Source organism: Danio aesculapii, chromosome 5 (assembly GCF_903798145.1).
Source record: "Danio aesculapii chromosome 5, fDanAes4.1, whole genome shotgun sequence".
NCBI lineage: Eukaryota > Metazoa > Chordata > Actinopteri > Cypriniformes > Danionidae > Danio > Danio aesculapii.
The window spans coordinates 7,826,454-7,848,411 of NC_079439.1; the positions used below are offsets into that span (position 1 = coordinate 7,826,454).

Below are 21,958 nucleotides of genomic sequence, written 5' to 3' on the forward strand. Positions count from 1 at the left end.
ACATTTACATTAATGCATCAGACAGACTCTTTGAGGCTGTTCGGTTCAGCGGTTGCCAGTCGCGGCCTTCAGATTGCTAGAGCTCCAGGAACAAACGCCTCGAGTTTTGAATGTTTACACCAAATTCCTGTCTCTTGTTTAGTGAGCAACATGAAAAGAAAGTGTTCTTGGCATATTTCTTTAGATATGTTAGAAAGACAAACACAGCCTTGCTGAGGCTTCTTTGATCAGTTGACGCTCAAGAAAAAAAAGTATGCTGCTTCAATTGGGATGCAGATGTTTTCACTGGATCGACTGGTTTGGAATATATAAAATCTAGGGCTGTAACCTTGTGTTAAAGTTTGTTTATACAAATTAAATCAAGCCATATTGATTTTGTTAGCTCACATTGCTAGTTTTTTGGTGAACAATTCATCTGTGCATGTCATTAAGAAAAAGAAATTGCACTTGTAACCTATAATTGAAATCTGAAAATGCACTTCCTGTTTGTTTTCAGTTAAATTCTCAGATCAGGACTGTCTGAGGCATTGGGCGTGGCTAACATACTTAACCACGCCCCTCCGACTGTCAGTTTTGGCAATAAACAGAAATGGTGAGGAGGAGGCGTCTGTTAGGCTGTAATAACTCTCCCCAAACCCTTTTCCAGATCTTTCTGAATGAAATGCCTACTTTATTACATCCAATCAGCTCCAGGTAGAAAAAAACAAGCCACGCCCACTGTTTACTCATTTACTATTTTTTCTCTAGGAACTGCATCACAATACAAAAAAATAAAACAAAATAAAATAAAACGGTCGCAGTTTCCGGTTCATGTGGACCTTAAGGTAAAGCATTTCACTCAGCTTCCGTGTTTGAGGATGTTCGAGTAGTTTGATGTGACTGACTGTACCTTGTGTTCATTTAAAACTTATTATAAAAAAACATTCGAGCCAAGTGTAGTTGGTTCATTTAAAAGTAGAGCTTTCAAGCTTTTTGTGGATATATTTCTCATGTGTGTGAAGCAAGTAGCCTATTCGCTGAGATTCAAGCGTTTGCTGAGTCCAGAGGATTAATACCAACTGCAGAAAATGTCATAAAGAACACACGTCTGGTCCGAGCCAAAAACTCTAGAATACACAAGAGGTGTCACTCATATAGTTTTGAATGGAGAAAAGTGTAACGGTCAACATGGCAAATGAAGCCCCACCTACTAGTACAGGAGCCAATCAGCGATCAAGGTTTTTCCAGGGGAGAAGCTCGGAACAGACGTGTGCTTTTACGACAGTTTTTGTGGTCAACAAATACACTAGAATCTCATTGAATACTTGCTTCACAGATGTAAGAATTATATTCACATAAAGCTTGAAATCTGTACTTTAAAATGAACCAACTACACTTGAAAACAAAAATGTTCTGGCTTCGTAATCTGTATGAAACGAAGGTGAGGTACTGTCAATCCTGTCAAACGCAGATCACGTGACAGCAGTTAACTACTCAAACCCCCACAAACTTGTAAACAAAGAGTCACTGCCTGAGGTATTGGGCGTGGCTAACATACTTAACCACGCCCCTCCAACTGTCAGTTTTGACAACAAACAGAAATGGTGAGGAGGAGGCATCTGTTAGGCTGTAATAACTCTCCCCAAACCCTTTTCCAGATCTTTCAGAATGAAATGTCTACTTTATTACATCCAATCAGCTCCAGGTAGAAAAAACAAGCCACGCCCACTGTTTACTCATTTACTATTTTTTTCTCTAGGAACTGCATCACAATACAAAAAAATAAAACAAAATAAAATAAAACGGTCGCAGGTTCCGGTTCATGTGGACTTTAAGGCAAAGCATTTCACTCAGGTGCCGTGTTTGAGGATGTTCGAGTAGTTTGATAGTAGTAGTTTGAAAAAACATTTGAGCCAAGTGTAGTTGGTTCATTTAAAAGTAGAGCTTTCAAGCTTTTTGTGGATATATTTCTCATATGTGTGAAGCAAGTAACCTATTGCTGAGATTCAAGCGTTTGCTGAGTCCAGAGGATTAATACCAACTGCAGAAAATGTCATAAAGAACACACGTCTGGTCCGAGCCAAAAACTCTAGAATACACAAGAGGTGTCACTCATATAGTTTTGAATGGAGAAAAGTGTAACGGTCAACATGGCAAATGAAGCCCCACCTACTAGTACAGGAGCCAATCAGCGATCAAGGTTTTTCCAGGGGAGAAGCTCGTAACAGACGTGTGCTTTTACGACAGTTTTTGTGGTCAACAATTACACTAAAATCTCATTAAATACTTGCTTCACAGATGTAAGAATTATATTCACATAAAGCTTGAAATCTGTACTTTAAAATGAACTAACTACACTTGAAAACAAAAATTTTCTGGCTTCGTAATCTGTATGAAACGAAGGTGAGGTACTGTCAATCCTGTCAAACGCAGATCACGTGACAGCAGTTAACTACTCAAACCCCTGCAAACTTGTAAACAAAGAGTCACTGCCTGAGGTATTGGGTGTGGCTAACATACTTAACCACGCCCCTCCAACTGTCAGTTTTGACAACAAACAGAAATGGTGAGGAGGAGGCGTGTTTTCCCCATCTTTCTGAATGAAATGCCTACTTTATTACATCCAATCAGCTCTAGGTAGAAAAAAGCAAGCCACGCCCACTGTTTTCTCATTTAATATTCCTGTTTCTCTAGGAACTGCATCACAATACAAAAAAATAAAATAATAATAATATAGTTTGTTTAAAACGCGCTTTTCTAAAACCCAAGGCGCTTGAAAATACGCTCAAAATACAACGGTCGCAGGTTCCGGTTCAACTTTAAGGCAAGTCATTTCACTCAGCGGCCATAATTGAAGATGTTCGACTAGTTGCTGTCGTGATGTGCATTTGATGGGAGTCAATGTACCTTGCGTTCATTTCAAACTTACTTCCAAAAAAACATTTGTTTTGACGTGTAGTTGATTTATTTAAAAGTTTATTATTATTTAAGAAGCTTTCAAGCTTCATGTAATAATGTTTTTCATGTGTGTGAAGCAAGTAGCCTATTCGCTAAGAATCGAGCATTTGCTGAACCCAGAGGATTAATACCAACTGCAAAAAATGTCATCAAAAAACACGTCTGGTCCGAGCCAAAGACTCTAGAACACACAAGACGTGTCACTCATATAGTTTTGAATGGAGAAAAGTGTAACGGTCAATATGGGGAATGAAGCCCCGCCTACTAGTACAGGAGCCAATCAGAGATCTCTATAGACTGACGATTTTCCAGGGGAGAAGCTTGGACCAGATGTGTGTTTTTACGACTGTTTATGTGTTCAACAAACACACTGAAATCTCAGCGAATACTTGCTTCACAGACATAAAAAATAATCCAAACCAAGCTTGAAATCTGTACTTAAAAATAAACCAACTGCACTTGAAAACAAAAGGCGAGGTACTTTCAATTCTGTCAAATGCAGATCACCCACAAGCTTGTAAACAAAGAGTCGCTGTCATTTCTGGAGGAGATTCTCCATCAAGACCAAGTTGGGAATTACTTCAGACAAGCTGCGTGATCAGACAATCGCTATGTATAAAATGTGTAGAACGGCTATAAATAGGGTTGGTGACGTGATCTTGTTCCTTTCGAGAGTGCATGTGCATTAGCTTGGGCAACCTGAAAGTATGCAGACTTTGTTTCATTTGAGTATTTAGAAATGAAACTTATTAGACAGCTGTTGTTTAATTTTATTGGTGATTCCAAATATGTAATGTAACTGTAAGCTTGGCTAACGGTTTTAGAGAATTTGATGTTTCCCCATCAGACAAAATGCCCGAGCATACTGCCTGAAAGAAGCTTCAAAGATGGATGCTGAGTGAAATGACTCACCTTAAAGGGACTTTGTCTACTGGAGAAACGATCATTCGCTCCTGTACTAGAAGGCGGGCCTTCATTAGCCATATTGACCATTACATTTTCACAATTGTGCCATGAGTGACATGTTGTGTGTATTCTATAGTCTTTGATTTAGCGAGGTGCCTCAGGGCTCTGTTCTAGGACCACTACTCTTCTCCATTTACATGGCATGACTGTCATTTAGAAACATGACTTTTCCTATTATTGCTTTTCTGATGACTCCCGGCTCTTCCGCTCATTCCAGCCGGATGATCTGGCGATTGCTGCTCTGATATCAGCGCGTCTGCTCGGATATTTTATTTTATTACTTTGCTGATCAGATCACTTGAGTGAAAATGTGATGTATACATAGAAATCTTCTTTTTGAAAGTATGCTATATATTGTATAATTGCAGGTTAACTATGTACAGTGCATCCGGAAAGTATTCATAGCGCTCGACTTTTTTCACGTTTTGTTCTGTCACAGCCTTATTCCAATATGGATTAAATTCATTTATTTCCTCAAGATTCTACACACAATACCCCATAATGACAGTGTGAAAAAAGAGTTTTTAAAATTTTTGCATATTTATTAAAAATAAAAAAACTGAAAAATCAAAAAAACTCATCATGTGTAACTGTACAGGGGAGAAGCCAGTCAGTAGAGTTTATAGCTAAATATTTAGCAGTGTTTGCATGTCCTTTACGACATAAAATCATTTAAAAAGAAATAAAATGCCAGTCATTTCATTGTTTTTAAAAAGCACCTAATTGTTTTTTCTATTTTGTGATTTTTTTTTTCTAGTTCAATAAAAATGTATTTTCCATTCACATTTTCCTATTTAATATTTTGCTAATATTTAAAATTATATATAAAAAGATTACTTTCCATTCACATATGCTCTTAGCAACATATTTAGCAGTGTTTGCACATCCTTTACTGCATAGAATTCATTAAAATAGAAGTAAAATAACATTCATTACAAGTTGATTTAGGCTGCACGGTGGTGCAGTGGATAGCATAGTTCCATTTTAGCAATCTTCATGTTTACACTTGTGCTCCCTTCGCAGTGCACTTTGAAAACATTGATGTAATTTTGAACACAGCATCATGGCGAAAGCTATAGGTAACCTATTATTTAAAAGCGGAATTTATGTTACATCTCCAAAGCTTGTGAAAACAAAAAGGATACATTAATCAGTATCAGTACTGTAAATGACATGGGCCTGCTGGTTAAATATTTCTGCTGTGGTTTACAAGTGTCAAATTGTAAAAGTAGACTTAAAAAAATAAAAATAAATAAACAATATCCTACTTTAATAATAATAATAATAATAATAATAATAATCATAATTATTAATATTATCAAAGTATGATTTTTTTTCATTTCTAATACATAATAATTATTACATTTCATTTCTTGTTAAATCGCCTCATTATTTATTTACTTACATAATTTATTTATGATATTGGAATATGTGTTAGAATTTGTAGATGATTTTATGTATTAGAATATATGTCATTCTCAATAATATTTGTAAAATTTATGTTTGTGTAAAACAATATAGTCTGCACAAAAAATTATGGGGTTCTTCTCTAAAGAAGTAGTTACTCCGCCCAGCTTAGAGTGTCATTATGGACGTTTTACGTTATAACTAATTTGGTTCAAGCGATGGATCCTCGACAGAGAAACTATGCGTTTTGGGAAACATTCGTCACTCCATTGTTCTTTTCCCAAAAGATGCATTGTACCATGATAGTTCAGCTGCGAGTTACGTCATTGTTTGGGAACGCACCCCTGGAGTCATAATAAGTCATATTTTGTTTATTTCTTGAATAAAATCGGTTAAAAAAATGAAGGTCAGTATAAATAGCCTCCTTAAGAAATGTTTACTGTAGATTTTTTTATATACACAACAAATCAGTCACAAAATAATTTGACTAATTATTTCAACTTTCGTAGTTAACTGATTGTCTTTAAATTACACTTTAATCTGAATAAAAGACTATAAAATACTTAATGGGACTTTAAAAATAGGTAGTTAAACTATTATGTTTAAAAATGAAGGAAGGCAAAACTGACCGAGTTGAATATGACTTACATGAGCGTGACTGAAAACTACATTTGATCAATGTGTTACATCTGTTCTTGTACTTGCTGACTGTTTGTAAATTCAATACTGCATTTCCTAACGTAAAACTATGTACACTAGATTTCTGATTAATAATGGTCTCTGCATAGCCGAGCACTTCCTATATTAAAAGTGTTAAAATTGCTATTACCTGTGTCAATTTGGGCGTCAACCTCTGACGAATGTGGGGAACTAGGCTAATGCGTGCAGCACCGTAATGACAGAGAAAGCGAGTGCAAGTGTCACCTAGAGCGCGCAGAGAGAGGCCTCAGTCATATCTCTGCAGTTTGCCACCGATGGCTGATCTTGCTTCTCCGTGGCGTTTTGACACAAAAATACACATCTAAATTTAGGGGGGGCCAGAGGGGGGGGGCCAAGCTTGTTGACACGGGGACTGGTGGAAGAGTGCTCTTATAATGGAATTTGATACCGCACGTTAAATGGAAAGAAAAAACCTCCGCATTTCACGACGCAGTGTCTGTGGTCCTTTTACAGTTCTCAAAAATCACTGTTTACATGGTTGTGTAGATTCTAAATCAGAGTATTGTCTAAATAATATAAAATATTTACTAAATATACTAAATATATTAAAATCGGAGCATTGGTGTCCATGTTCGTACTCATTAAGAGTGCCAGCTGATGTCAGAGTGCATTCCTCTGCCTTTGAGCCCTCAAATGTGTCATTAAGCTTGACGTGTTTCCCCCTTACACACAATTTTTGTAAATCATCTGCTTCACGTTGTTGTGTCAGAATCATTGCTTGTAAAATACGCTTTAGAACGCTTAAAAGCAAATTTGATGAACATGCGTGTTGATCTCTCGCTCACCGAATGTGCTGTACTGCGTGCGTTGTGTGTGTCCGTTCCCTATAAGCAACAAGATCTAACGCCTGACATCGCCTGTCTGTATTCATCAAAGTTGTTTAGAATTAAATGTTTTGAGATGGTGTGACAATGCGTACCTATGTGTGCCTTTGATGCACCCCTTTCTTACGTCCTTGTTGCAGCACCAGTGGCACCGAAATTCATATGCTGATTTGATCCGGTACATACCCGTTACAAAGGTACTAGTGCTATAATGGCACCAGGTTTTATCACCCAACCCTAGTCTTAACAGTGTTATCCAGACACCTCACCCCCGAACCTAACCCCCCCAGTCTCCCAGGTTTTCTGGGACAGATGTTGGCAGGTATATGTGTGAGCCCAATGCAGGAGAGCATTAAAGCAGTGCAGTTTAACACCAGCATATTGCTCTGTTCTTAACCATGACACACATTCAGTATTAATCCACACAACGGCAAAAGCTGAACTATTCTGAAACTTGACCGCTGCTGTAAGAGGCTAAATTATCATATGCATTTGTTTATATGACAAAACATGTATTTTTGACTCAAGAAGGTCCATACTGACTCCAAAGGCAGATACTGATAAGATCAGGGACTGGTATGTAGACTTTGGGGGTTTTACGATGTGGTCACATGTTGATTGGTCAGTTTGAATGTCTCAGCATTTGGGCTTTAGTCACATGGTCAAGAAAGATACAAAATAGGTGGTAAAACGCTGCTCTGGCTCTTTTTTCTTTTCCTGGCCTGTCTTTCCTGGTCTGCTTTCCTCCTCTGATCCTCTCCACCTCTGAATATTCTCTGACTCTCCTGCAGTCAGGCTAACTTCTGGGCCTGCTCTCTTTGTCTCTCTCTCCCTCCCCCTGTGTCTCTCCTTCTACCTCTGGTAACTTTAATTTTACATTTAAGCTGGGTACAATTTATATCATATGTTTTATCATTTCATATTTGATCATTTTATACAGTTATTTAGTAATTAATTCAGTTGTAACCATAGAGAATTATTGTCATTAAATCATCTCATTTTCAAGTATTTGTGAATTACTTTTGACTTAACATCATCACTTAACTGTTCCATACAATACAATCACATTATATCAACGCTCTCCCACATTTATGGCTATTAATACTGCCCATTCGGCAGAACTACAGTTCGAACCGCTGTTGTTTTAAAACCCAATCCTACACTGCAGGTGTGTAGGAACAGCTGACGGTGGTCATAGCAACTAAAAATGGCAGTGGATCGCGAGCTTACAAACGCATTTAAATCCGTAAACAAAGCAGCACGCGTCGCGTTTTCAACATGGCTTTAGACGCGATATGAGATTAACCTAATGCAGTACAAGCGGTTACAAGTGACAAAACACAATTAAATAAAGAATTTGCAAGCTAGAGAAAACAAGGAGGAAACCATTTTAATCGCACTTTCTTACACTTGTGAAATGGAGGAAGAAACAGATCCATGATCCACTGATCCATGTACTGATAAAGTTCCTGTCGAGCTCTGTCAAAGTCCCATACATCAATAGTCTTTTCTGATCCTTCCTTTAACAAATGTCCGATGTACCCCCATTGTAAGCGTGTAGATTACGTAAGCACTCGTCAGAAAAATGACGGCACAAGGCTGGGTGATAATGCTGAGGTATTTTTGGAAAAATAAATCTCAACCACTGACTCTTCGGTTTCATCTTTGGGTAGAGAAAAAAAACACTAACTTTCCCCTCACACCTCCAATAATATCCAGCTGAGCACAGCATCTTCATGACTTCATTCAACCGGGATCTGCTGCAGTGTTTGTGGGTTGGGCTGCAGGTTTCAATTTTCCCGGCTTATGTTTCGTATCGACGTCACGCATAGGCGGATGGTGAACAAACTCCAGGGCAAGGCTAATATATGTGCTGCCCTTTAATGCATTTAAAAAGACTTGCAACCGACCAAGAAGAGGTTTTAACAAAAGCACCGCCTATCAACAAACATCTATTATATTCAACACGCACATTAAATTATTTTATTAAACTCACCCACTGATCTACACAGTTTCAAAAGTTTGGGGTCAGTTTATTTATTTTTTATTATTATTACTTTAAAAAATTTAATTAAAATTATTCTGTTCATTAAGGCGGCATTTATTAAATATAAGAAAATTGTTAAATACTTATTTATTAAATATTTATTTATTACTTACTGTATGCAGTTTCAAATGAAATTATTACTCCTTGTAGCTTTAATTACTATTAATAATAATAATAATAATAATTAATATTAGAGAGGACGCAGCCCTCACTATTCTACCGCCCTAGGTCACCTCTGGATGCGCTGGCCCTGAGAATTTGAAATCATTCTCATTTTCACGAGGCCAATTGAAAATCAAACTTGTAATTCAGCAATAAATATTTCACCTTTAAAATGTAAAACTCCAAACGATTGACTAAACAAAATTACTACACTATAGGCTAGACTACATTACAATGAAACTACCAATTTCATTTAATGCTGAAAACAAGTTAAACCAGTGTATATATTATTATAATATATTATAATATATTATTATTATAATACTATTTGTTGTTTTATTACTTATGTCCTTGACCAGCAAATCAGAATAGTCCGCTGGCCAGCACTTTTGGTTTGGTTTTCAGAGCTACTGCGAACTCCATAACAGCGCTCATCAGTGCAACATGCAGGGTTGGACAGTTCCATTTTTGTGCGGAGGGGGACTTTAAATTTGATTGACAAACTTACAATAGCTAAAGTGTTGTGTTAATCATCAGCATTAAATTACATTCATATTACGCCTTACATCTGTTACATGTTTTCAATGCAGTTTTTTCTTTGCTGTTATCACAGTGGTCTCTGGCCAGGGGGAGGCTAAGCCTTCCCCAGCCTTACACATGCTCCGCCTATGACGTCATGCTGAAACGGCTAAAGACTCGTTATTAAGGCGATTAATTTGAAGCACTATGAGTCGACTCTTTTATAGATGAATAAATAGTTTTAAACACTGTCCACTTTCAGATTTAAGCCTTAGATTGATATTTCACTTCACTTAAAGCTTTAGAGCTGTGTTACACACTACATGGAAAGTCATTTTCAAAAACCCATAATAGGAGCTCTTTAAAAATAGTGTAAAAATCTCTTCTTGTCTCGTTCTCGTGAACCCAATCCCATATCTCGTCTCATGGAGTAGGCATGGATCTCATGGATCTCATAACACCCCTAATGTCCATTATACCGTCAGTAAAACAACATATATTTAATGCTAGCCTAAAACTTTTGCACCGTACTGTATATATTTAGCTTTTTTACATTTATACTCCATACTCCATTTACACTCCATAAAATATAACTTAAAGGGCACCTAGGTTACCCCTTTTTTCAGATTTATTATGAGTCTTTTGTGTCTCCAGAATGTGTCTGTAAAGTTTCAGCTCAAAACACCCATCAGATTTTTTATTATAGCTTTTATTAAATTCTAATGTATACATTTTTGCACCAGGAGACGATTTTGGTGTACTGCGCCTTTAAGGCTAGTCCTGATTGATGATCCTAGCAAACTGAACAGACCTTTTATTCCCGGTTGCTTTGCGGTCGTCTTCTCTTGTTGATATGAATATACACGTGACTACCGAGACATGTTAATACGCAGCTGTCAATCAATTTGGTGGGCGGGGGGACTACACTCCTACATCAAGTTGTGGTCGGTCTGAAAACCGCTCCCATTGGTCCACCTGTTTTTATGTTGTTAAATTGAAAAAAAATAACTGGGTGTGTTTATATCACCCCAATATGACGGTCTATACACTATATCTACACATACGTCTGTCCAAACAGCTTGAAAAGTAGATTTTTCACCATAGGTGCCCTTTAATAAAACTGAATATTGCATTGTTGTTGTTGTTTTTGACTATCATGCAACCCTAAAACAAGTATTACATATTTAATGTGCAATCGGATGTTCTTCGATTTGGCAAAAACCTGTGCCTGTTCTCAGTCAATACAGACCAGACGTTGCGCCGATAGTCAGGCGTCTGCCGTCTTGATTCTGATGTGTGTGTTTTTCTGTGTGTTCGTGAGCAGGTCTGGTGGTGAGAGAAGCACGGATCGAGATTTCCCGACAGCAGGTGGAGGAGTTGTTTGGTTTGGAAGATTACTGGTGCCAGTGTGTCGCCTGGAGCTCGGCAGGAACAACCAAGAGCCGCAAGGTGCACGTCCGCATCGCGTGTGAGTACAAACACACTGCCTTTCCTCTGACTGTCTGACTGCAGGAGATTTCACTCTCTGACAGACACTGGGAGTTTATTGGGAACACACACACACACATATATATATATATACAAGGTCTGTTAGAAAGTCTGTACGCTGGCTGAAGGTAATGGAGCATTTATGCAGATGAGAGACTCCAGACAGGAGACAGTCTGGTGCATATAAACACACACACATACGCACAGACACACACACAAACACATACACACGCACTCACACACACACTGGGTTTGTCTGGACATCTCTTTATGGTGTTATTAATCTTGTTAATTTCCTGCGGTTCATCTTGAGTGTGTGTGAGTTGGGAGCAGGTTAGCAATGCAGCCCAAGGGCACTTCAGTCTGCTTCTCTCGACCGGGACTGTGTGTGTGCGCGCGTGTGTGTGTGTGTGTGTGTGTGTGTGTGTGTATGTGTGTGTGTGAGGCTGTCTGGCAGTACAACACAAGAAACTTCCTCTCATTGGGATGCTTTCAGGATTAGAGCTAAATAAATCAGTGCTTCACTAGGATGAATGAATGGATGGATGGCAGGACAGATAGAAAGACAGACGGATGGAGAGAGGGATGGGTGAATGAATAATTGATGGACGAATAAAGGATAGATAGATAGATAGATAGATAGATAGATAGATAGATAGATAGATAGATAGATAGATAGATAGATAGATAGATAGATAGATAGATAGATAGATAGATAGATGGATAGATGGATGGATGGATGGATGGATGGATGGATGGATGAATTATAGATGGATGGATGGATGGATGGATGGATGGATGGATGGATGGATGGATGGATGGACAGATGATAGTTAGATGGGTGGATGGGTGGATGCATGGATGGATGGATGAATGAATGATGGATGCATGGATGGATAGACAGATGATAGTTGGCTGGATGGATGGATGGGTGGATGGACAGACCAATAGATGGATGCATGTGTAGATGAATGAATGGATGGATCTATGAATAAATGGTTGGTAAGATGGATGTATAGACAAATGATGGCTGGATGGACGTACGGACGAATGGATGAATAAATTATGGATGTATGGATATACAGATGATAGTTGGTTGGATGGAGGATGGATGGTTGGATGGATGGATGGATGGATTGATGAATAATGGATTGATGAATGATGGATGGATGGATGGATGGATGGATGGATAGACAGATTATAGTTGGATGGATGGATAGATGGATGGATGGATGGCCAGACAGATGGATGGATGGATAGATGGATGGATGGGTTGATGGACAATTGAACAGATGAATAATGAGTGTATAGATAGATAGATAGATAGATAGATAGATAGATGGATGGATGGATGGATGGATGGATGGATGGATGGATGGATGGATGGATGGATGGATGTAGTTGGATGGATGCAGACAGATGTAGTTGGATGGGTGGAAAGATGGATAGATGCAAGGATGGATCGATGAATTATTAATAGATGGATGGATGGATGGATGGATGGATGGATGGATGGTTGGATGCATGGATAGATGGATGGATGAATGACAGATGCATGGATGGATAGACAGATGATAGTTGGGTGGATGGATGGATGGATGGATGGATAGATGGGTGGTTGGATACATGGATAGATGGATGGATGAATGACATGCATGGATGGATAGACAGATGATAGTTGGATGGATGGATGGATGGGTGGATGGGTGGATGGATGGATGGATCAGTAGATGGATGGATGGATCGATAAATGAATGGATAGACAGATGGATGTATAGACAAACGATGGGTTGATGGTCAGATGGATGGATGGATGGACAGACAGACGGATGGATGAATGATGGATAGATGGATGAATGAATAGACAGATGATGGATGGATGGATGGATGGATGGATAGATGGATGGATAGATGGATGGGTGGTTGGATGGATAGATAGACAGACAGACAGACGATGAATGGATGGAAGGTTGAATAGATGATAGATATAAGGATGGATGTACGGTTGGATGGATGGATGAATAAATAATGGATTAATGGTTTGGCAGACAAATGGATGATAGATAGATATGGGGATGGTGGATGAACAGACTATAGGTTTAGATGGATAAAAAAATAAACAATCTAATATTCAGGCTTTTCCTCCACTAAACTATAATTTTAGTGTACTTCAGAAACCTTGACAGACGGATGGATGCTCACTTGTATGACTGACTAAAAGCGCAGCGCAGATCCATTTAAATTGGTTATGAATATAAACATATGTCTGAGGTGAATGTAAACAGATGGGACAACACAAATACACAGATATTTGTCAAAACGCTGGATCTGTTTATTCAGGCTCATTCAGCCTTGGGCTCCTTTACACAAAACACATTCGCTCTTTTCTTCAACACAACACATTTGGCTGTTTTTGAAAGCAAGGACGCATCGTGTGTGAATGATCCTCATTCATGAAGACATAAATAATATCTTCAGTCATTTTACATCATCAGAAATAGTTTCGGGTTTCTTTAGAGTGATTACGGGCTCATATTAAATCATCATAATCAGGGGTTTATAATGAAACAATAGATATTCATTTACATAAAGGTGTTTGTTTGCATTCACTTGCTCAGTCAGTCAGCCGTAAGTATGAAAAGTTGTAGATGTCATATTTAATTTGTTTATGATTTTAAATATATGAAGTATTGTTAGATTAGTAGAGACTGATAGTGATACTGTAGCTGTTATATTTGATTAGTGACTAAATATACAATTGTTATAATTTAAAACGCAGTATAGTGATATATGCTCAATCAAATTTGATTATTCTAGTGACTAAGTGTGAGATTTTTATTTTTCAGATTGCGGGATTTATGCAGAATCTTAAGTATGTCATGTTTTATGTATTGTTGGTTTAGCTACTCTACAGTGCATCGGAAAGTATTGATAGCGCTTCACTTTTTCCACATTTGTTTATGTTACAGCCTTATTCCAAAATGGATTTAATTTAGTTATTTCCTCAACATTCTACACACAATACCCCATAATGACAATGTGAAAACAGATCTGTTGAAATTGTTGCAAATTTATTAAAATTAAAAAACCTGAAAAATCACATGTACAAAAGTATTCACAGCCTTTGCTCAATACTTTATTGATGCACCTTTGGCAGCAATTACAGCCTCAGGTCGTTTTGAATATGATGCCACAAGCTTGGCACACCTGTCTTTGGGAATTTTTGCCCATTCCTCTTTGCATTACCTCTCAAGCTCTAGTAGGTTGGGTGTACAGTATTTTTCAGATAACTCTAGAGATGTTCAATAGGATTTAGGTCTGGGCTCTGGCGGGGCCACTCAAGGGCATTCACAGAGTTGTTGTGAAGCCACTCCATTGATATTTTGGCGGCATGCTTTGAGTCATTAGCCGCATTTCCACTATCAGGCCAGTGCGAGCCAGGGCTTTAATCGGGCCAGGCCGGGCCAATAGCCCGGGAGGTTGAGAAATGAGGCTGAAATCATGTCGCGTTTCCACTGTCGGACTAGTTGCTCGCAGCGCGTCACGCAAACACCGCCCCCAGAACGTCCCCCGAATCAAACGTCACACAACCCGTCACACAACCCGCCCACTTCAGCGGGGACAAAAAACTCAAATTATAACCACAAACACAACCTGGCATCACTACGAGAGCTGGAAGATGGAGAACACCGAAGCGATTGCTTTTTTACTGTTTGTGGTCTGTTGGTGTAAGGCCAGACAGCGATCCCTGGATAAGGACATTCGAGTTCGGCGGCATTTACTTCGAACACAGATTTTGGCTGCAAGGCTAGCGCGATAGCAAAACAAAGCATCTTGTCTCCTCTTTACCTGACAGGAAACTCCGCCTTTGTACGTAACCCCGCCCTGAAGCCCCAGTTGGCCCTCCTTGGCCCAAGGTATTCGGCGGGCCGAAAAAGGCCGGACGCTGGCCCCAAGGAAGCCCCGCTTTGGCCCGATTACGCCCTGGAAGTGATAGTGGAAACGCGACTGGCCTTGGCTCGCCCTGGCTCGCTCGCTTTAGGCACGATAGTGGAAACGCGGCTATTGTCCTGCTGGAAGATGAACCGTCAAGAGCACTGAGGTCAAGAGCACTCTGAAGCAGGTTTTCATTCAGGATGACTCTGCATTCATCTTTCCCTCTATCCTGACTAGTCTTCCAGTTCCTTCTGCTGAAAAACATCCCCAAAGCATGATGCTGCCACCACCATGCTTCACTGTGCTCATTGGAACTTTCAAAGCAACAGAATTTTTTCTGTAACCTTCCCCAGGCTTGTGCCTCGAGACAATCCTGTCTTGGAGGTCTACAGATAATTCCTTTGTCTTCATTCTTAGTTTGTGCTTTGACATGCACTGTCAACCCTGGGACCTTATATAGACAGTTGTCTGCCTTTTCAAATCATGTCCAGTCAATTTACCACAGGTGAACTCCAGTTAAGCTGCTGAAACATCTGAAGAATGATCAGTGGAAACAGAATGAATCACAGACTTATCCAGCACATGTTTCACACAGCGGATGCCCTTCCAGCTGAAACCCAATCACTACACACTCAATCACACTCATACACTACGGCCAATTTAGCTTACCCAGTTCACCTGTAGTGCCTGTATTAGGACTGTGGGGGAAATTATATTGTAACATAATGTTATAATATAAAATATTAAATTATATTAAATTATATTATATTATATTATAATATATTATATTATATTATATTATATTATATTATATTATATTATATTATATTATATTATATTATATTATATTATACGATATTATATTATATTATATTATATTATATTATATTATATTATATCATATTTATTATATTATATCATATTATATTATTATATTATATTATATTATATTATATTATATTATATTATATTATATTATATTATATTATATTATATTATATATATATTATATTATATTATATTATATCATATTTTACTATATCATATTTTATTATATTATATTATATTATATTATGTTATATTTTATTATATTATATTATATTATATTATATTATATTATATTATATTATATTATATTATATTATATTATATTATATTATATTTCATTATATTTCATTAAATTTCATTATATTATATTATATTATATCATATTTTATTGTATCATATTATATTATATTATATTATATTATATTATATTATATTATATTATATTATATTATATTATATTATATTATATTATATTATATTATTTTTTATATTATATTATATTATATTATATTATATTATATTATATTATATTATATTATATTATATTATATTTCATTATATTATATTATATTATATTACATTATATTATATTATTTTTTATATTATATTATATTATATTATATTTCATTATATTTCATTATATTATATTATATTATATTATATTATATTATATTATATTTCATTATATTATATTATATTATATTATATTATATTATATTATATTATATTATATTATTTTTTATATTATATTATATTATATTATATTATATTATATTATATTATATTATATTATATTATATTATATCATATTTTATTATATTTTATTTTATTTTATTTTATTTTATTTTATTTTATTTTATTTTATTTTATTTTATTTTATATTATATCATATTATATCATATCATATCTTATTTTATTATATTATATTTTCTTTTCTTTTATTATATTTTCTTTTATTATATTTTATTTTATCATATTTTATTATATTTTATTAAATCATATTTTATTTTATTATATTATATTATATTATATTATATTATATTATATTATATTTATTTTATTTTATTTTATTTTATTTTATTTTATTTTATTTTATTTTATTTTATTTTATTTTATTTTTTTTTTTATTATATCATATTATATCATATCATATCTTATTTTATTATATTATATTTTCTTTTCTTTTATTTTATTATATTTTCTTTTATTATATTTTATTTTATCATATTTTATTATATTTTATTAAATCATATTATATTATATTATATTATATTATATTATATTATATTATATTATATTATATTATATTATATTATATTATATCATGTCATATCATATCATATCATATCATATTATATTATATTATATTATATTATGTTATGTTATGTTATGTTATGTTATATTATATTATATTATATTATATTATATTATATTATATTATATTATATTATATTATATTATATTATATTATATTATATCACATTATATTATATCACATTATATTATGTTATGTTATGTTATATTATATTATATTATATTATATTATATTATATTATATTATATTATATCACATTATATTATATCACATTATATTATGTTATGTTATGTTATATTATATTATATTATATTATATTATATTATATTATATTATATTATATTATATTATATTATATTATATTATATTATATTATATTATATTAAATGACCACTATCAGCAGCTTACAATAAAACAGTGGATGTGAAAGGAAAATCTCCAGATATTCATTTACATAAAAAGGTGTTTGTGTGTGTTCACTCGTTCAGTCGTAGTGTGAGCAGAAGGGCATTGTGGGAACTCTCAGCTGGGTGATTTTATGGGTGATTGAACAGGGCAGAAATTCCTCTGTCAGACGCCAAACACACACACACACACACACACACACACACACACACACACACACACACACACACACAAAGACAAAGACACGAACACACTCGCAGACAGACAGAGGGGAGAACATGACAGCGAGATTGAACAAGATGATAGATGATCTCTCTGATTCACCCGCAGCACACATTTACTGGACCAATAAAAAATCATACTCAAGCACCTCTATAATGAGCGCTTTAGGGGTTAAGATTTGTTTTTAGGGTCATGGTTAGAATTACGATCATGGTAAAGGACTATAGATAACACCGTGACATTGAATGTCCTCACAAAGAGCTACAGTCTTTGGAAAGTCCCCACAATTCACATAAACCTAATCCAGGCCCATCGCCAGCCTGGTCAAAAGGGGTGATTCTATTTTTCTCAAAAAGGGGACATTTTTGCGGTTGAATGCCTCATTTAGACTACTATTTAACCTTTCTGTTTTGTTTGGACTTAAATCTCTCATAAATATTGTGTTTTACATCTGATTGCCTCAAGGCCTTATGATATCCTACACACTATGCACTTGAACATATAAAAGTGATGATCACCCCTTTCATTGAATTTTGAGTGTTTTAATCAACCTTGTTACTCTTGTGGTGTTCCCGGTCAAAAGTGACCGCCATAGGAAATTAATGGGTATCCAGACTATATTCATCCATCAGACAGAAAACATCCTCATACACATCACCCCAACTCACTCACTCACTCACTCACTCACTCACTCACTCACTCACTCACTCACTCACTCACTCACTCTTTTACAATGACTCACTCACTCACTCACTCACTCTTTTACAATGTATATATAGTAAATTGAAATAGTGTCAGTTCAGTTTTCAGAGTTTAAGTTCAGTTCAGTTCAGTGTGGTTTAATATTCACTGCTGAGAGTCCAAACACTGAAGAGTAATCCATTGATGTGCAGCTCTACAAGTCCCTAATATGCAAGCCAATGGTGACAGCGGTTAGGAACAAACTTCACCAATTGGCGAAAGTGAAGGATAAAAAACCTCCAGAGAAACCAGGTCAAAACATCTTGTGCAGAGCTGCAGTCTAGGTGCCGGAGGCTGGAGAACACTGGACGTCAGCGAGACTTGTCTGTCCCTGGAGTCTCACAGGAATCAGACGCATGCTCTCTACTCCTCTATGACAACCTCAGCAGCTGCTCAGCACATTCATGGATCATACTGCTAAGTGATGCCCTGAGTGTATGCTTTACTAAACAGATAGGTCTTTAATCTAGTTTTGAACTGCGAAAGTGTGTCTGAGCCTCGGACGTTATCAGGAAGGCTATTCCAGAATTTAGGAGCCATAAATGAGAAGGCTCGACCTCCTTTACTCGACTTTGCTATTCTAGGTACTACCAGAAGCCCTGAGTTTTGAGATCTCAAAGAGCGAGTTGGATTGTAGCAAGACAGAAGGTTGGTTAGATAAACAGGAGCTAGATTATTTAAAGCTTTATATGTAAGAAGCAATATTTTAAATTCAAAATGAAACTTAACAGGCAGCCAGTGTAAGGAGGATAAAATTGGGGTGATGTGATCAAATTTTCTAGGCCTGGTAAGAACTCTGGCAGCTGCATTTTGTACTAGCTGAGTTTGTCAATAGTCAATAGAGTCAACAAGTTTGTCAATAGAGGAAGCTGGGTAGCCAGCAAACAGCATTACAGTAACCCAGCCTAGAAGTCATAAAAGCATGGACTAGCTTCATCAGATTGTTTGTTTTCCTGCACAGCTGGATGTTGAGTTATGTGCACTGGCCAAAGCTGATTAACTGAAGTCACACTAAAGTGACAGCCAAGAGGATTCCACTTGGTCTTAAAACCTTTTTTGATGGGTTAATTTGACTATTTATAGTGGCATAGCAGTCAAAATATGACAAATGAGCTCATGTATAGAACAAATTCTGGACCTTTGTCAGTAAGGGGTGGGTTTTTTCGAACCACCCAAACTCCCCCTGTCTACGGGCCTGTAATGTGTGTGTACTTTTTACTAGATGTCCCTACAAGAATGGTGAAACTATGCATAAAATGTTAGAGTTTATTGGGGGGGAAATGTGTGTGTGTATATACCTGCTTACCAAATTTCCCTACACGAATAGTAATATAGTTTCATTTAGGAAAAAATGATTAAAAATACTAAGTTATGTTCATCAGAAGGTGTAAACGTGCAAACAGGTTACTGTAAGGCATAGATTTAACTGTCAAAACTGTAAGGGCTAGATGTATGAGTATAGGGTTAATTTTGAGAATAGAAAATACAGTTTAAAAACAATAGAAGTCTATGAAAAGTCCCCGCAATTCACAGAAATCCAGTGTATGTGTGTGCATGGGTGTGTACCTGTTTATCAAATGTCCCTACAAGGACAGTAAAACCTGATTTTCATTGGAAAATATATATAAATAAATAAAATACTAGATGACACAGTGGCTCAGTAGTTAGCACTGTCGCCTCACAGCAAAAAGGTCACTGGTTCAAGTCTCGGCTGGGCCAGTTGGCATTTCTGTGTGGAGTTTGCATGTTCCCCCCGTGTTGGCGTGGGTTTTCTTCGGGTGCTCCGGTTTCCCCCACAGTCCAAACATATGCGCTATAGGTGAACTGGATGACATAAATTGTCCGTAGTGTATGTGTGTGAATGAGTGTGTATGTGTGTTTCCCAGTGCTAGGTTGCGGCTGGAAGGGCATTCGCTGTGTAAAACAAATGCTGGAGAGGTTTATGGTTTATTCCGCTGTGGCAACCCCTGATTAATCACAACTGTGAGAAAAATCCAGCAAAAAAAGTGACAAAATAAAGATAAACAATACAATATTTAGAAATATTTACAAAACTAAATCAAAAGATCTGAACAGCATCAACAAATTATCTCACCAATAAAAAATTACCACATGGTTCGTACCATGTTTTGTAGGTTTTTGTTATATACATATGTATACATTGTAGCAAAGGAAAACTTACAAAAATACTTAAGTACAACTTAAGTATTTATAAAAATACAACAGAGATATCTTTGAGGCAGAGAAATAAACAGCATAATGAAACTACAACTTTGTAGTTTTCTGGGGAGTAACAGTATTTAGGTATAGAAATTGAACAATTAAACATAAAATAACATCAACATCATCATTGTAAAATGAATAATATTAAATAATATATAAAATAAGTGATGTGACGATGTGCGCCGAGGCTTCGAAGCATGTATCAAAAAAACGATACATCTCGCAGTGAAGCAGTGTACCGGAGCTTGATTCGTTTTGCCATCATCACGTGATCAGTGACGTCTGAAGCTTCATTTTCACCTATACACACGTGACTGCTACGAATTTTGATTCAAAGGTTTAAACACCCTTCATGGGTTAGTGAAGTGTATAGCTAGAGATTAGGCGTTGATTACATACATTTCTACTGTTTCAAAGCACTGCACTGGTCCCACACACCAGTAATTAAATTAAAATACAATAGTTATTTATAGTAAAAAGCTTTTATACCATACTAAAGTGCATTAGCGTATTTTTTACAACCATCTTCAAAGAAGGCCACTACATATTGTAGTATAGTGTGTAACGGAGGCCAGCTGGCGAGCGCACTCCGAAAGCGTCACCCCCAATCTCTGCCTTAGAGCATTCGCCTCCCATGCAGAAATTGTCGGTTCAATCCCCACTTGGAACGAGTGGGTGGGTAAAGGACCAGTTGAAATACGATGAATGTGATGATTACGATGATTATTTTTGATTATCTTGGATTTTACTAGTCCTCGGTAGGCCCACATGAAGTCTGCGCGCGCAGAAATCCGCAGATTTTTAGCCCATCATTGAGTCTATGTATTTACTTGTGTAAATGTGTGTAAATTTATATTTATTCAGTTTTTAAATTAATTTCAGTAATAATATTGAATAATATGTATGTGTTCGTATGATTTATTTACAATACTTTATGTATTGTACTTTGTCCAATATTTTATGTCTTTTAGTTTATATATTATACGATAGACTTGCTTTGTTTACCACATAAGTGGATCTAGATGGATTTGCATTGTAAACAAATATATAAAAAAATATTTTTTATTTAATATATTAAGTTTTTAGTTACGATACTCCCAAAATAATTCCGCATAAATCCGCTAATTTTCAATGTAACATAATTTATGTGTAAAAAACTACAGTAATTGAGTAATTTGTTTATATTACTGCATGAATGAATTGGTCAGTTGTGAACGT

General features: G+C 36.0%; 1 protein-coding gene across 1 annotated transcript in view; it reads left to right on the top strand.

Moving 5' to 3' along the window:
• LOC130229905 (netrin receptor UNC5C-like) overlaps positions 1-21,958 on the top strand; it is a 279,294-nt gene that overhangs the window by 145,410 nt on the left and 111,926 nt on the right. Inside the window, exon 3 of the mRNA XM_056458925.1 lies at positions 10,907-11,050. Within this exon, the coding sequence (XP_056314900.1) occupies positions 10,907-11,050 (144 nt within the window). The remainder of the gene's footprint in view (positions 1-10,906; positions 11,051-21,958) is intronic.